Below are 18637 nucleotides of genomic sequence, written 5' to 3' on the forward strand. Positions count from 1 at the left end.
AGTGTTTGCTCACTCTCAATTGCAGCTCTTGTATGCTACTCTGTGTTGAATTGGACAGAATGGAATTACATTTTTGATTAAAACTTCTAAAATCAAATTTTATGCTTTTTTTCATTTGGGTACCCAACAGCGTAAAGTTAATAAAATACCAAAATAACTACCTATTGATCTGAAATCTTATGACATGATGGTGTCTTGGTGTCTCCCTACAAACACCTCAATGAATTAAGTGTGAAATCAGCCCCCCCTCAAAAAACAACAGGTGTTAGAAAACAAAGGTACCCCAGGAGACAAGCCACCTTTAGCACCCTTTAGGCAGGTTTTATGAGTGGAAATCTCTCAGGCACCCAACTAGCCATTTGGTTAGCTTTTACAATTTGGAAAATGTAAATTGAAAGAGTACTCAGAGAGTGTTAGTAACATGTGGTTCCTGATACCGCCACCCTGTATACCTGACCTGGTGGTATAATGGTGCATAAGGACTCAGTACTGTATCCACACTCTAAAACACAACACATATCAAACATATCACAAAACAGCACACAAATGCAAAATAATACTGTCATTAGAAATAGCAATTAAGTCATTTTGACATCATCGCGTTCATAAGACAGAAGGCAGTTTCTGTGTGCACACGAGACCCTTCTGCTTCCACTTTCATCAATAACAGAACCTTTAATCCTGAACCAAGCCAACATTCAATCTGAATATACACTATAAAGATCTCACAGTACAGCAAAGTTCAAGAGTCAAAATGACATCACTGTATAGAAAGAGGTAGACAGTGTGTCATGTTAACTATTAAGGTAATAAGCGGCTTGGCTAATACCATGACATTAACTCTGCGTTTGTCACATCTACTTTGAGCTGGGCTGTGTGTTTCTTGCCATATATTTGTGTTACAACCATCTCTTGCAGAATCAAACTTGCTATTTTCATGACAGATAAGAAAACACTTCTTCAATAACAGGTCCCCAAGATGTATTGTTTCCTGTAAACTCAAATGCTTCTGTTAGCAAACTTGACAACAATCTAAATGTCTTTAAAATACTGTTGCTCAAATCGCTGTGACATCTGCTCGGGTCTATTCACAGATAATTGTTCACACTGTTTTCACATGCAGTGGCAAAAAGCTATTAAAGTGAGGGTGATAGCAAGCTTTTTTTTCTTTCATGACATTAACCACAGGAAGTCTAAAACCACCCCAATGTAAAAGGTGACAACGTGCACCAACATCTCAAACATAAAGTCAATGCTTCAGTATACCTCAAGCCCTCTGTCTTAACCACTTTCATTACTGTGTTTCGAAAAGTCTCTCTTCGGTTCTTGCAATTGCTCTTTTTAATGACAGCCTGCGGCTTGTATAGTCTTATTATTCTGTTTCTCATAATGTCCCATTAAAGACAATGTTACCTTGTTCCTCCAGGATGCCATTGGGTACCTTCTTGTCAACTGTTGTGACGACTGCTTTTCTCTGGTTTTTTAACCTGTCAGAATAAAACATTTAAATCAAATGTAATCACACACAGAACATGTCACAAGGTCAATTTACATTCATAAGAAAGCTATACGGTACTTTAAAACTCTGAAATTTGCCATAAACCAAGAATTATCCATCCTACCATCTAAAACTTGAGAAGCTATTCTTTCTCATTAGCTGATGTCTAAAAACAGTGTTCTAGTCCAAATGTGATGCAGAATTTGTTCTCTGCTCTCCTCTGTAGGTCCAATGTTGAAGCCTGTTCTCTTCTCACTAAGCATGAGAGGGAGTCAGCTCACTGCACTTCCTGGCAGGGCTCCGCCTCAGTGACTAAAGGAGGAAGTGTATGTCACACTGAGCTCTGCCCCCTGGCCTGGCCCACAGCCAGTCAGAACAAGGCCCAGAGAGTGAGGCGGGGTGAGGAGGTAAGGTGGGTGAGTCCTTGCTGGGTGGGTTAGACTTTTATTTTATTTTTTACCTGAGGAAGTACCAGGCTAGCAGTGCGATGATGAGCAGCAGCAGGGACAGGACCAGCACGGTGGGGAGGATGTGTTGGCTGGGGGATGTAACGTCTTCTAAGGAAGAAGGAGAGGCAGAGCCGGGGGTCAGGGAGCACCGGCAACAAAGAAGCAGGAAGAAGGGGCAAGGCAGACGATATATATGTGTTTGTGTGTGTGCAAAAGCTTGGCCTCATACATGTTTTAAAGCCATGTGAAAACACAAAATCGATACTGCATGCACAGCAATGTGCCACCCGTGCTCTCTTATGGTCACAGGCCTGATTTAATAACTGGCTTCAGCAGTATTTTGTTGGCAAAGATAAGTATCAGCTAACAGAAAATGAGCAGCTCTGAGAGTGCCTACTCAGCCAAGAGTCACAACCACACAGCCGGCTATTAGCTGTGTTCATAAGGACGCACAATGAGCCGTAAATTACTGTCCAATGCTGCTGAAGTTTATTGTGATCCGGTAATAACAAGGCTGTAGAAAAGGGCTATTATCACACAGATGAATGCAATGAGGTAGAAGATAAAGAATAATCATATCTCAGGGAAAAGTGATGACTGCAGAGGGTTGCAATGTTTTTGTTGTTATCTCAGCTAAAGTGCTTCTCAATCTCACATGTTGAGGTGCATTGCTCATGTTGTTGCTCTTACCTGTTTTATTGGTGTCATTGCTGGTGAAATTGGATGTTGTTGTGATTGCCATTAAAAACAGAAGTGGGACCATTGTGACTGCAAGAAAACAAAATGAAGACGGATATTAAATTTAGTGCCGGACATGTTTGCAAAGTGAAGATTCATGAGATCATGCCCTGCTGGATAATATCACCATTTAGAGAGCACAAATGCTATTGACAGATCTGAAGCATATTTCTTTATTGGATGACTGTTTCTTTCAGGAATGTGCACATCGGTGCAAAGTTCACCGAGACACAATGGAACAACACACTCATATCCTGGTCATTCATTAGTCCTGTCATAAAAAGCTCTCACCGTGTAATGTCTTATATGACCACAAGGAGGCACAATAATCCAATGTTAAAAAACATGGCTGGCTGCGATCACATGCTGCCTCACAAACCCATTGAGAAAAAACTGCAACTATAACATCCAGACCAGGGGAGAACCAGAAATTTTAAATATATATTAATTCATATAACTGACAACATTTTCACAGTTTACTCTTAAGTAAGAGAATTTAAGTGTTTGCAAATGTCTGAGACTAATACCTGCAGTCAAGTGGTCGTCATGAAAAGGAAAGGTGATGCATTCATTTGCACTCACTACACAATGCTCCTTACTTTACTCTAAGAAGGCATTTATTTATGTTCAAATCAGTGCAAAAAGAAGTCAAGGAAATTCCACTCTAAGCTGACAACAGCTGTTTTCCTTCAGCTGTTTCCGTGGCAATCCTATACTGACACGTGATTTCTAGGATATAGCATGTGTAGGGTCTTAGTGAGCTGTATGATAGAAACACACATGTTGACACATGTAACACGCACAACATTAAACAATCACGAATAAGGGGATAAGCCAAGCTAAAGTGGAAGCATCAGATCATGGGGTTGCAGGCAACAAGAGGCTTAGCACCTACACCCTCATGCTCTGCTCTTTGCCATCACACAAACACTTGCACAAAGACTTACACTCAGCACACACACACATTGCATGCAAGCACCCAAAGCATCATGACCCCTGCAGGAGTCTCAGCTGAATGATTGGGATCATTCACTTATTTTCTCCTGATTCTAGAAAGCAGAGGGGGGATGATAAAGGACCATCTCTAATCAATTTCTCTGTTTGAGCATTCAGAAAGGGGTTCACTTCTTATTGATTTATGCACCTCTTTTATTTTGAAAGCTACTGGTTAGATTTGAAAACGATTATGCAGTGAGATTCAAAGATTTTTCTGGGGGTTTTTTTGGGCAAAAGCCCTCCAAAAAAAGTTTATATTTAATTAAAGAATGAGCACAGAGCTGCTTTCACATCCATAATGAAGAAGAGCAGGGTGTGCTTTGTCTCCTCTGGACTGCAGGTGTGTTTGGGTGTGTGCTTGCGTGTGTGGTGCTTTGCAGCTGTGGTGAAAATAAAAGCCCAGGCCAAGTGCATCGTCAATGAAGACACTGTGTGTTGAAGCCTCCATGCTGTGCCGCAGTGTCCTGTAATGTGTCCAGGCAGGACACCGGAGGAATGTGGAGACAGCAGAGCAGAGACACTGACTGCAGCAGGGAGAGAGGGAGCAGAAGGTCCAGGTCAATAATATTTCCTGGAGCGATTAATAAACCCTGACATGTCCACCCCCTCTTCTCCTCCACCGGGAAAGACTGATGAGAGAATTCTAATGAGGGAGGAGAGGAGGATGCTACACCCCCTTCTCCTGCTCTCATCCCTCTTTATCCCCCCTCTTTAAGGCTCTCTCTGCAAATGTCACAAGCTTGAATGAGGGGGAGGATATTGAGCTGACTTAGTGCAGAGTGTGAATCCTCTGGGTCCTTGAGGTTCTTTTTATATGGTGGAAGTAGAGTTGCTCTGATACTTATACCATTATCGGAAATGCCTCTGATACTGCCTGAAATGCTGTATCGGGAAATGGCAAGTGTGCTAGTGCAGAGTTTTTCAAAGGGGATGGGTCCCAGAGACTTTGAGGGAAGGGCAGTTTTGAATCACTGCATATTGAAATCTGGGAGTTCTCTTTCGAAACCAGTCTCTAAAATAAAAAAGGAAACACCAATCTAGCTGAACCATATTAAGAAGCGTAATGTTGGGAGGGAGGTTCCCCGCCAGAGGCTATATGTGGGAGTTAGGGAACCCCCAGTGCTAGTCAACCTGCATGATATCACAATATATACGCCTCCTAAACATTAACATGTGTATTTCTCTTCATGACAGTAGCCCACAATGCAACAATTTATATTATGGCTGCAACTAGTAGCACCCCACCTCACCACCCACCCTTAAATAATAACAGATTTGAGGTGAATTATCAAGTTATGTTAGCAAACAAAAGAAGTGTGGTGCTAAGCAAGAGTGTTTTGTTGGAGATAGCGTTTTCATGTCACACAAGGAGGCAAAAGCTTAATTTTTTTAATGTAAGACAACTAACACTAGCAAAATATCAAAAAGAGCATTTTTTGGTAAAAAAAACCCAAAAAAAAACACTACTTTTTTTATCTGTGTTTGGGGACACTTGAAATCAGGAAGGGTTAGCTTGTTGTTAGACTAGCTTGTATCCTTTAGAAATGGCACAACGCACCAACCTGATACCGCAAATTTATTAGCCCCTCCAAAACAATTGTGTCATTAGCAAAAGAGAGCAAAATATCAGTAACTAGAGTTTCTTATCCCATCAAACAAATTAAGGCTCCAATATTTCAAAAAGAGGAGTTTCATGTGAATAAACACTTTAACCTTCGACTCTATCTGCAGGAACGGCTGCTAGCCCAGCTGATGCTAACATTAGCTTATCTTGTTTTTGGTTGCCTAGCTTGTTTTTTGACAAGGATTCCTCTGGTGGCATGGCTCTTAGATAAATTGGCACTGTTGTATCTAAAATGGGATTTAACAAGATAAACATAACTAATAAAAAATGGTTTTCATTCCCAATTCAACGGGGTACCTGATTATGGGAAAACGCTCAAGTGAAGTATCTAAATCCGTACTGGGAAGGAAAAAAATGCAGTCAGAAAAATCTCTAGTGGAAGTTCCATCTTGTGCCATCTGAAATGCTGAAATTCATGTGTACTGTGTCTGCTTGCTTATGAGTTTGAAGGCTCAACATGGACACTGAGTAGAGTGCTCAAAGCTAACCCTGAGGCTGTGTCTTGTGGTAAAGTGCTGCTGCTGCTTCTTGTAAGCATTCCTTGCTCCTGACTCCCTCTTTTCCCCTCCATCACCTCTGGAGACGTCACACTGTAAGCCTCCAACCCCTGCGCGGCTCATCTGCTCCTGGGGGACCACGGGCTGCTTTTCCCATCTTGTCATTGCTTTGGTCTCCTGCCTGACCTCTTCATCATCTCAGAGGAGATCAACAACTTCCTTTCCTCCGCCTTTGTGGGGCAATGTCCCCAGTGAAACTATAAATACCACTGCTTCCTTTTCCTCGGGGTATCTTATCACTTTCCCCGTTTTCATTATTTTCTCAGCATTAAACAGCCGATAGCACGAGTCTCAAATTAGACGCTAGCATTAGTCATCACTTAACACAGGTCAGATTCTGGGCAAACAGCTATCGTCACATTGTGTGTGCTCTCATCTATGTATTGTCCCTTCTCCATTTAGCACTCTGCGACTACTCACAAACCACCCGCCATGACGAAAATAGGTCATGGGAGATGTCAGCCCGGGGGAAGTTTTAAGGCGTCCTTATTTTTCGATGGCAGACATTGGCTAGTAGCCTCGGGGAAGGGTATTGTCCCAGCCAGCAAGAGAGAAAGTTATTAAAGTGGTTTGTTTGTCCTGAGTTACCCGGGCATTGAGTTAGCTCTGTATCACTTTGGGTCAATGTGGTCTTGGGTTGCTAAATGGGAGGCCTCGGCTGAACTGAAGGGACCCAAACGGCAAACACAAACTCAATACAGGTTTATTCAACATTTAAAAAGGTGTGGGAAACTTAACACTACATCAAGGTATAACAGGCCATGTAGCAAATACATCAATGCTGTTCATTGAAGGATGTATATTCTGATTGTATTTGAAGCAACACCTCTCTCTCTCCTCCAATTAGGGGGGACATTATGTGAGGCCTTATCACTCTGAAATAGCCATATCAAAGCCATTTGTATTTAAGCATGGATTTCTTTTTGTAGAGATAAAGCCAAATCAAGAGGGCACCATCTGGTTTTTACCACATTTCCAATCGTATTAGTTTCAGCTGAACTTAAGAATGTATTTTTAGGGTTAGGGCACTACACAAGGACTGCCCATTTGTCCTATATCTCTTTCACTGGAGAAGCCATAAGAGGGGGATCTTTTCATGGCAAGAGGGAATAGTAAGATTGAAAACAGTGAGGTTCCTGCAATTATATCTGTATCAGTTAATAGATCGAAATGATGAATAATATGACATTGCAGTACAAAAAAAAAGCCTAACTATCTCTGCATTTCAATTCCCATAGAGTATTTTTTTACTCAAAGTGTACGTACTGCATAGTATGACTGGGCATAGGACATCTTGTTCATTTGGGAAAAAAGCCTTTTACATAAAAACACAGTGGGACTTACTAAAACTTTTTTCGCCATACTAACTGTAATGGAAGAGTTGGTTTGACTCTGTCAATCTAATATAGTTTGTCAGGATCAGTACTGCTTCATAGATTTTGTCCGATTATAAAATGTCCAACTCATTTTGCATCTTCTTGGCCATTGTTTGAAAGATGAACATGAAGGGATCCATACAAAGCTTGTTTTGTTCAAATCAAGCCTTTATATGTAAAACCAAAAACTTCCCACTTTATTAGAGTATTTGAGCCTTAATATTGATATCAGTACCAAGTTTTAATAAGTCAAGCATGTGATCTAACATTTCTTTGGACACTGGGAAAAAACTGTAAATAGAATTGGCATACAATCTTGAGCTAAAAGCAAAGAAAAAAAAAAAATGTTCTTCCAGATTGTTTGGAAATATTACACTTGGCAACATTAATGTTAAACATCACGACTACAACAAGACTAAAAATATGCTATTGCAGACATTCACCATTCTTCTTCATTCAAAACAATGACCCTGATTTCAACCGTACGACACAGCACAGCCCCGCCTACGCATTGTATATGACAACACCTCAGCCTCTGTGTTCATACAGACCTTCAGCACCTGGTATGCACCGTGTGACTCACAGCTCTGTCTCCACTGATTACGACCTGCCCCTTCTGAATACCTACATACCTCACAGCACGTAAACACACACACTGTCACACACATGCACTAATATCAGCAAGCCACATTTCTATTAACATACAACGGAGAACACAAGCAGACAACTCTGTGAGGCTTTTCTTTTGTTTGTTATTCCTACTCCAAACATTAAAAAAGACATTCTGGGAATTCTGACTCAGTGTGAAACTTGTGACGTTTTTAGTCTCGGGGCCAAAAAGCTGATATATGTTTTTGTTTTGTTTTGGAGGTTTAGCTGTCCCTCTCTGTGGACTTGTGTTTTCCTTGTGGTGTGCTTTCCTGCTTTGTCATTCTTTCAAGCTGGGTTTTAAAAAAAAATCCCTGAAGTGACATAATGACACCCCTGAAGCTCTCGTCTATTGTCTCGCTAATTAGACCCCGAAACCTCACCATCAGAAAGGAGAAGCTTGTTACAATTAGAAGATAAGACGGAGAAATTGGCTGTCTGTGCCTCTGACAGGAAGCGTAGTGTTCCCTGGCATCGTGTGTCTTCCTGCAGACAGAGTGCTGTCAGTGCAGCTGAATGTGGTTTCTTTGGGCACAGAGTTTTCTCTGTCTCTTCAAATACATCAGCTGGGGAATTTGGAATATGGGAGGTGGGTGTAGTTGTGACATAGTAAAGATGCAGTAGGTACATTGTGTCCTTTGAGCAACAAGCTGCCAGATTGTTTACCCTTTAGGCAACAAGGTTTTTAATAACAATCTGAAACCTGCAAGATGGCTTTTTATAAGCAAAAAGCCTTCTGTGCATCGTCACACTGCTGTACGTAACCTTTTTGTTTGTGCCAAAATCTGTTCAAGGTAATTACCCTAAAATCTGGAATTTAAATTGCACCATGTGTGTTTGCAATCCTACTGGAAGTTGAGCTCTCGGCCTACAGTAACGGTGATAGTTGTGAAGTTCGGACCCATACGCCGCAACTAATTTCCCATGTTGGTACTACCCAACTTCGCTTGTCAGTTGTTGACTTTTATCCAGCACTTCACAAGGTCTATTTACTTCACAGTATACCACCGATTTCCTTGAATGCGTGATAATAACTTGGTGAGGAAAAAAAGCTACCCAAAGGTGTCGCCGCCGGCCTGGTCTGCAGGATTTATTTTGATCCACAAAGCTTCCTTTTGCAATACAACATGAGTGAACACGTCAGGTTGCATGCAGTGGGTGAAGATGGCGGCTGGAGTTGTGTTCATGACAGTGCATGACTCACCATTTTACCCTGTATTTTGGTTGGACCATTGTATGAGAAACAGCACACTTTTTAGATAACAAAATCGTTATCAAACGTGAGTCTTGTGCATCGAATCTCAGGTTACAAAAGATCAGACCGTTTAAAAAAATCTATTTTTGTTATATCTGTATTAATTAAAAGACATTTTGTACAGAGTCTTTGTTGATTTTCTTTAGTCTTTATGGCCAATATTAGACAGGAAAGCTTTAGCTAATTTTAGCACTACCACTCTCAATAACCACTCCCTTGGCTAATAGTCTCGTTTGGTTTTGTCGGAAATGAAGAGACAAGTGTTTTGAATTTCAATCGAACCAGCTAAATGTTTCTAACAGGAGCTTTTAAGTCTAAAGTGCTATCTAAAAAATAAAAAAAAGAATATTTTTTTCTTCAGCAAGCGGTTGATGGCATCAGCGTGTAAATATCATACATTACTGTCAACAGGGTCAGCCAAAGCTACCAAGGTTAAGGTTTTATAAACTGATGTGAGATCAGGTGACTTTCACATAAACAAATAAAGAAGTTGTGTCAGTGTGACATTGAATCATGCTGTGGTTGGAAATTATAATGAGTGTGTCTGTAACTACACAAACAAGTGTAACATTTATGTTGTAATGTTTTGTTTCCAAGGGTAGACATTCATACTGATGTAATATATCATGTAAAGGACACAAAACATTGCTGCAAAATAGCACACTATAAGAGCAGGGTCTTGGTTTGATCAAACCACTGCAGGAAGTGAACAAGTTTTCTATTTGAGTAGGTCGTCCTCTAGCATCATGTCTCTGTCTCTGAGCTCTCTGCCTTTGGGGAGCTGCATGGTGTAAACCTGGCCGGGTCGGCTATTTAAAGGACAGTGCACCACATTCACAGTGTTGACTGAGAAAAACCAAGCTGGGGTGTCCATGTGCTCACACAGATGTACAACTGCTTCCCTTGCAATGTAACCTAGTCGGACAAGGTGATGATCAGTGTTTCCATTTCTTATTCCATGATCTAAATTTACAATGTTTTAAAAATGCACTCCATGCATACTGTTCATTACTTAAATTTAAAATGGTAATTTTTCTGACTCTCTATTCATTATCCACTCTTAAAAAAAGAACTCTGTGAAAATGTAGATATTTATTTTCTTAATATTTACTCCTGTGCTTCACAATGTGTTGCCATGGTAACCATACCAGCAGTACTGCCACAACTGTGGCAACTGTGGCACCTGTGGGATGCTGAACACATCAGCTTACAGACTTCTAGTCAAAACCTGCAAGCTCCTGTCAATCCGGCCTTTTGACTGAGTAAACAGCAAATTTTGCAAACAGCAAAGATGTCAACAGGAGACTGATGAAATGAATGCAGCTAGTTTTGTTTCTGTTTCGGTCTATTTTGTCTTCCCTTTTGTCCTGTCCTTTGTTGTCTTCCTGTTACACTGTGGTCCAGGGCAACAACTTTCCAATCATCTTGTGTTCTTTGCATATATGGCAGAAGTGACTAAAGTAACTAACTTAGTTACCGAATAACACTAGTTGTAAAAGCAAGTTAAGCATATATGCAGACGACACATTGATTTACCTTTATGAAATAATCAGTTTTAAGCTTTTTTTCCATTGTCTGTGTTTTTATATTTCTGTCATTTGTAATGGGACATAACATTTTAAATGTCTCCCATATACATAAACCTTTTTTTTAAATGATCATTAAATCTAATTGTGTTAAAATGAATCTACGCACAATTTTAGTTCGACTGGTATTTGTTTGTACTCTGGACACCTAGTTTAAACCTAGATATCCCAGACAAACAGTGAAGTTTCTGTTATGTGTAAAGCCAAATAAAGTTAGATTGACTGCTGCTGCTGATTCAGATACTAGTTGTCTGTAACAACTCAATGTCTTTTAATTTATTTTTACACGTTTAATACTGTGGATCCAAACTGTAGTTAATAGCAAACTAAAACTAAGTCCTAAAAGCTATCAATAGAAGGAGAAATGTAGTGACCTGTATACCATCGTAAGATGTTTTACTTTTTTTGACTGACCTTGCTGCTTGCTTACAAAGAGACATAACTATTATCAGGAGAAGTTGTAATTCTGTGTCCCGCTCTGCAATATCTCACGCTAGCATTATCCTTAGCACCACAGTATGGAAACATCTCTATCGCTGCAGCAGCTCTCCACCAATCTGGGTTCTTCCTCTCCTGCGCTCCTAGCATCGTCATTAATCAATTCCTGCCTCCTTCCCAGGGCGCCTAGACGCCATGGCAGTGGTAATGACCTTGGAGACCCGCTGGCTCGGCTCTGCAGCGTCAGCCTTCTACGTCTATGGGAACAAAAGTAGCATCTCCCCACGGAGATCTCATTTGAATGTGTTACAAAACACACACAGCTTTTGTATGAGCAATTTGGGTTTGCATGTAGCAGAGAAACATTGACTTAATGTTAGAACAGAGAGACCATGTTAACCAATGCCAGAAAAGAATAATTGTCATAGGCTGCCATGTTATGGCCAAATAATCCTGTTCACTGAGAAATGGTGGCTACTGTGTATGACCCTCAAAGCACCGTGATTACAGCAACCCTCTTTAGAAATAAGAGTTTTTTGCTGCTGCATATTAGTTAAGAATAACACGCCGCTAGATGAGAAGCGATTACTGATAATCCTCTTAAAAACATTCCAGTCATAACTGTAACATTTGAGGGGAGCTCTAATTTGGTGTATGACTAAATTACTTTAGTTTTCACAGCTTTTTAAAAGCTACTGTCACATTCAAGCGGGGCATCTACTTTACTCCAGTCTGTCGTCGTCACAAAGCAAAAACCACATCTGAGCGTACATGGCTTGTTTGAGTGTCATTTAGTCAGTGTGTGTGGTTGTGCAGTTAATTTTCAAGGCGGAAATAGTTTTTTTTTTTAGAAAACTCCATATGCATATGTTTCTGAAACAAATCAGCCAATAATTAACATGTAAATCTAACGGGATACACACGTACAGAAGGAAGCACACACACACCCACAAATCCACATACTCTTCAGCATGTATCAACAGTAAAACCAGTGCCTGTTTGAGAACCAACATGCCAAAAATCATTCCACCAGTGGTCCATCATTCACAACATGTGTGTGTGTGTGTGTGTGTGGGCTGGGGGGCAATCTCCCCATGAGGGTCTCATCATGTCCTCCACGCCCCCTTAACACCTCTGGACCTGACAGCATCAAACACCAAGGCATCCATCTTTCTTCCACCTTGACACCTCTGGGATTTAACCCCCTCCCCCCCCCCCCCCTCCCCTTTCAATTATTCAGAGGCAGAGCAATTACGGGCTGGAGGCAGAGCCGTCCATAGCCAGTGTAATCCGCGGCAGCTGGGTTGAAAATGACGAAAGCGGCGCCGTGACACTTCTCATTATCACCCAGCACTCTGTGATTACCAGCACGTTGTGAAGAACAAGCACTGGTGTAAGAGACATGTTGAGGGGAAGACTAGGAGAAGAAGACGTGGAGGAGGAAAAAGAAAAAAGGTTGTGTTTACGGCTCAGACTCTGTCAGCGTGTTGAAGTATGGGAAATGTGTTGCCTAACTTGTAGAGCTACTTTGATACTTATTCTCAGTTTTGTAGTCCTTTACGAAAAGAAGTAGGACTTAAAAACACAGAAAGCAATCCTTGTTAATTAATGTAAGGAGAAATTTGCTAAAACTGAACTTCTCTGGCCGGCAAAGAAGCTATATCAGACGTAGCGACATCAATGCAAGAATGAGAGCAGCCTAACCAGGACATGCTATGCTAAACTACAAGATGCTACTACATTAGCTTAAGGGATTTTGTTAAAATAGTCAGACTTGAAGACAAACTTTGTTTCTGTTAAATTTGAAGTTTTAGTTTTCAGGAAGTGAAATTATAACACATTTCTGTCTGTGAGATTACAACCAAGCTAAAGCTAGCCGATGATTTAAGCCCCCAGGTAGTGGCAGGTAGTGGCATTTTACCTGGTGGCCGAACCTGGTACTGCAGTGTCAGGTGCAACAGGCAGAAAATACTTTTTTTATTTTTTTATTTATTCTAATCATTGTAATGCATTTAACAAGACGAATGAATGCAGAAACATAGCGTTAGCTTAGCCTTGACTCTAACCTTCTGGAATTGCCTAAATTCAACTAGCATAAGATAAATCTGCAACAATAAACAAAACAATCCCTGATAGTCACATCCTGGATAAATCACCTCTTCAGCTCACCGTAAATATGTGAACGTTTAATAGTCAATTAAAAAAAAGGATTTAATTGATTAAAATGTCGCTCAATGCAGAATCATAACCGCTGACTCAGATGCCATCTGGGAGCTTGATTTTACAGGTTATTACAACCAAACAGGCCCTCGTCCCCTCGATGATATATGGCTCATTTTTATGTGATCTTATTCATGCTCAGAAATAACAGGCAATTGAGGACTCCTGTGGGACAAAGAAATCAACTTCACTCAAATGAGGTGAAATAAACTGCAGTGTCAGAGGCTGTAATGATTACAGTCCACAAAGATTGATGTGAGCACTGATTCAAAGCCGAACCAAAAATGACCAGTAACAACAACAATTCCCCTGAAGAAAGAAAGGGGGGATCTTGCAAAGAACTCTTATTTACAGATGTAGAGAGACAGATATAACTACAAGACCTCAGGATCTGTGGACTCCAGATGCGATCCACCCAGCCCCCCCCCCCCCCAAAAAATATCTATTCATTCCCGGATACAGGGATGGGGAGGGTAGCAGCGGAGAAACAAGTGATAAGCACCAATGCGGGAGAACAAAAAGCCACTTGATTCTGACGGTAGGAAGACGGAAGGAGGAGGAGAGGAGATGTGCTAGCAGGAGGGATGAGTGAACATCCCACGCTGTGAGGATGAGGAGTCTCACCCTCCTGCCATGTGGAGATAGAGCAGACCTGTCTGCTCGGTTCAGACGCAGACTATAAAACCCTGATGTGCGTCTTTAAAAAGAGATATGAGGACTACGTGTTCTGGCTCTTGACATGTTCCCTGGACTGTCTGCACGAGAAGCCAGGTTTTATAGTGAAAAACCCCAGTTGCCATGGCAAAACGGCGGCCTCACACTTCCGTCTTTCAAAAATGAAAGCCGCTTTATGCTCCCTAAACTTGCATATAACATTACCAGGTTTACGAACAAGAAAGACAAAACATTTTTTTTTTTAGATTCAGAGAAGAAGTGGAGTGATTTGAACAGCAGCGAGTTGGTGGAGCACAACTAAAACTCTAACACACTTGTGAAAAACACAGGGGTTCCCCTAAACCCTTCATACACCAATCATTTTTGCAATGGCGGTGTCTTAAAACACTCCAGAAAACGCTGACAACCACTCCTCCAACCCAAACCATGCGCTAAAAGCAAGCTACTCCTGTTATCGGCAGTGTGCCTCAGCCTAACGTTTGCTGCAGCTGGCAGGCATCTGCTAGCTAGAAGGAGCTGCATTAAGTTCATTTCAGTGTGATGTAAAATTCATCTGCTAATTCAATCATTTCATATAGGGCTGCATTCTTTTTTTTTCTCACAAATATTTGTTAATCCTCAGGTGCTTTTTGTTGCATTTGATTTATTATATCAAACCAAAAGATCTGTGCATGTGTTATAGCCTACCTTTATTAACCTTCATTTCATTTCCAGACTCAAAAGGAGTGAAACAAATGTTTTTTTTGTATTTATATTAATTTCATATTGTTTATCGCATAAATTTTGTTAGCATCTGCTATTAGCAATCCAGACACTCTGTAGTTCAATTCCCTTGCTCTGCTTCTTAGCGGTAGGCTGCCTGGAATGGGAAGCACAGTAATTATGTCACCAAAAAACCCAACCTGACACATTTTTTCACAATCCTCTTTTGCAGGCTCACAGCCCCTGCTGAGCACTTTATAAACCGCACTTTGTTGATTAAGACTGTGTAACCCTGAGTTCTATAGGAATATGAGTCATTCAGTGGGCCATTGGGCACCACACTGAGCCTCATTGTCCTCTGTCCTAAGATGCCTTGTTACACAAATTAGTCTAAGGCCTCTTAAAGAACTTGCTGCCCTCTTGGAAAAAGGAAGTGCAACATCCAGGCTTCACAAGCTGCTGACAAAAGCTCTGCGAGAGGGGGACGCCACTAACAGGTCCTGACAGAGGCACATAGGCCTGCTAGGGTGTCTGAGACCATGGGCTTGAACACCAGGAGGAAAAGGAGGAGGTGATGACATGTTTGGCAGCAATACATTTCATCCTCAGACAGATGTGTTTGACCTGCAGGCCACAGAGGTAACGCAAAGGTCAGCTCTGCCAGTGTCGATAGCTGTAAGGGTACGAGTGAAAGGTAAATGGAGATGAGCTCGCTTTTCTCGTCTCAAAGCGCTTTTACACCACACCTACCCAGTCACACCCTGATGGCAGAGGTTGCTATTACAAGTGTCCATCAGTATTAACTAATACACATTCACACGCCGCAGACAAAGCAGTTGGGAGCAACTTTGGGTAAAGTGTCTTGCCCAAGGACACATCGGTGATGTAGCTGCAGGAGCTGGAGCTAAAAATGACTTCGCTATGAAAGAACACAACCCGAAAAGTTCACTTGAAAAGTCCTCTGTTGAAAGCCTTTGAAAAATGGAGATTCTCCACAGCTGACATTTGTGCCGTGATCTGGGTCACACTCTTAATACAGGCTACTGTATTCGCGAATAGTTCCCCGTGTGTGTGTGTACAACTATGTGTAGTGTGCGTATGTGTGTGTGATTCTGCAGTGTAAGCACATGCTGTCCTCCATCTGCTGTTTGATAGAGACTGTTTCCTTTCCTGTACAGCCAGCCAACCAGCCAGTCTTCCTGTAGCGCTCCGCTCCACAGAGGAAATGGGAGCCACACACTCCTGACACACACACACACACACACACACACACACACACACACACACACAGACACACACACACACACACACACACACACACACAAAACCTGGATAAGATTAGTCCACATGCAGACACATGTGGGCAGACAAAGACTTTTACGCACATTTTAAACACAAACACAGCCTCCTCTCTTTTCTCTTCGCTTCTGTCTTACAATTCTGACTTTGTGTCTCTCTCCTCTGTCCACTGTTTGCTCCTTTTGTCCTGGTTTAACATGGTCGAACACCTCCACAAGTCAGCTGTGTGGGGACTAAAATATTTGAAATGCACAACAATAAAGGGAATTGTTAGGGCAAGGGAAAGCCACAGGCCAAAGGTTTTCGGAGTTATAAAATCTCTAAGCGTTCCATCAAATCAGTGAAATTCCAACAAGCCTTTAAGCCTGGGATGAAAAAACAGGAAAACAACTTGTAAATATACCAAAAAATGTGATGTTTTTGTATGATTTGGCAGCAGTGCCAACTCGATTTATAAGTCTGGTATCAAAGGAAAAGCAAAGCACCTAAGTCTTACTGTATGTTGAAACCAAAAGTTAAAACAATGTGTATATAAAGCCTTCTTTCTGGTCAAGAAATCAAATAATAAATAATATAGCACAGGCACAAACTTGGATGCAGTATGTGTATTTCACAGACACAACCAGATTTACTTCAAACTGTGTAAATTCAAACCATGCTCTTGTAACTTCCAAACAAAACTGCTGATTTTCTGAGTAAGCTTAAGCAGTCATAGGTTAGTGAAGGCTGTTTTCATTACTGTACACTGCACCCTGCTTCCCTCTGTTCTCACTAATGTTTCACACCACTGTCCTGCTTCCTGTTTCTCGATTCTTTTTTTTAAACCAGTTGACACAGAATAATCTACAGCTATGACTCTCCAGAATGAGGAAGTGTCGGCAGAAGTAAGCACAAAAAAACTTTGGCACAAAAAGTCTTTCTCTATCTATGAGGAAAATAAACAGCTGTGAGAAGATTGTGCATCCAAGAGGAAAGATTCCCCAAGACTTCATTACAAAAGCTACTGTCAGCAGAAATTACCTTGATGAGTGTAGATTCAATGTATGCTGATTCTCGGATCCATAATAGCCGGTCACATGGTGCTGTTAAGAGTCCAGTTGTCACATTTTTGCGAGAAGTTGGAAAGAAGTTGGAGACGCAATCCCTAAATCCAGACAGCAAACTCAAAGGGGTCTCAGCGCTTCACTTCCAGGGTCTCAGCAAACAGCAGCCAGGCTGAAGCATTGCAGAGCAGTCACCACCTTTATTTAAAAGAAAAAAAAAAAGAGAGAGCAAGACACATTTAGAGCTCGCTGGAGGATGGGGAAGGTGTGATGCAGTTCCTGTCTTGAGCAGAAATGCTGTGTGACAAGAAGAGGGCAGCTTCCCCAAAGGAGGAGGCTGTGAAATAATTAGCTGAGCCTAGAGCATTGTGACACAGCATATATTCCCCTCTATAGGCTACTCTTCATGCATTATGATAACATTTGGCTGTGAAGGAAATTCAGACAAAGTGTGAACACTGTCCTCAATGGTAGTAGTGAACAAAGTCTCAGAATGGCGCCTAGGGGGGGGGGGGAAATGCAGATGGTCAAACATTTTTTTATGGTGGAGAAGAGACCTTTAAAGTAGTCTTAAAATTTAAACGAGTGCTTTTTAGTTTATCACAGCCCCTGATGAAGAGCCTGGTCGTGTGTTCCTTTATGCACACAGCAAATAAATAAGTATATCTGTGGGAGCCATAGTGTTGCGAGTCTTTGTGCATCATAACGAGTGCTTTAGAGAGGCCTAAAATTCTTACAAATATCCACCAGCTCATGCAAATACATAATGTGCAAGGAATAACAGGGCAAACAGTGCTGTAACGTTATGTGCTAAAAAAATATAACCGAGCAAGCAAATGTGTATTAATGTAATTTGCAATAATTGATCTTGAAAAAATTTACAATACATAGTGAAATACTTTTGAAACCTGTATAGCCAAGAACATGTACACATGGGGAAGAGTACTGTAGATGTGCTAAATTCAGTACAAATATGAGTACAAACATTTTCTTTATTGCTTCATACAGTGCCTCCTTGTATATCGTGTGTATCTTACATTATGGTGTATACTTGTGTATTTTTGTCTTCATCTTATATTCCATAAAGTTGACTCCAAATGAACAACGCACACAATCCAATGTACCTGTACTGTGCTGTACCTGTGCAAAATGGCAAAAAATATCTATTTTATTCTCTTCTAAAATTTGAATTATTTATTCAAAAACCAGCAGAGAAAATCCCAGTGCACAAAACCAATTTTTCTTTTTAGTTCATCTTCATAGAAATGTGTATTTCAGCTCACATTTAGAGCTGAGTTTTCCACAAGGCCTCCCTGCCAATATATATGTATTTATTTTGATCCCTGAAAGTGTCCTTGGATTTTTTTTTTTCTCTCCTGCTATTTTGGTCTATTTAAATGAGAAATGGTGCTTCATACTTCGCAGAGGCTGTAGTAGAGATTGCAGCTTGGTGCCATCCAATAAATAATACCTTTTACCCTGGGGAGGTCTGAAAGGAGGGTAGAGTGAGGAGAAAAAGGAGGACAAGGAGGA

General features: G+C 41.1%; 1 protein-coding gene across 4 annotated transcripts in view; it reads right to left on the minus strand.

Moving 5' to 3' along the window:
• Window positions 1-18637, minus strand: part of ptprea (protein tyrosine phosphatase receptor type Ea) — a 61223-nt gene that overhangs the window by 12729 nt on the left and 29857 nt on the right. Inside the window, exons 2-5 of one of the 4 annotated variants that reach the window (XM_020644724.2) lie at window positions 17082-17302; window positions 2638-2715; window positions 1959-2052; window positions 1414-1487 (exon numbers count right to left, since the gene is read on the minus strand). In XM_020644724.2, the coding sequence (XP_020500380.1) occupies window positions 1414-1487; window positions 1959-2052; window positions 2638-2710 (241 nt within the window). In that variant the 5' untranslated portion in view covers window positions 2711-2715; window positions 17082-17302. Of the gene's footprint in view, window positions 1-457; window positions 534-1413; window positions 1488-1622; window positions 1774-1958; window positions 2056-2637; window positions 2716-17081; window positions 17303-18637 lie in introns of those variants that run through there. The other 3 variants (XM_020644723.2, XM_020644725.3, XM_029279491.2) reach the window with 3 other exon arrangements.

The sequence above is a fragment of the Labrus bergylta genome, chromosome 21 (assembly GCF_963930695.1).
Source record: "Labrus bergylta chromosome 21, fLabBer1.1, whole genome shotgun sequence".
In the NCBI taxonomy this organism is placed as follows: domain Eukaryota; kingdom Metazoa; phylum Chordata; class Actinopteri; order Labriformes; family Labridae; genus Labrus; species Labrus bergylta.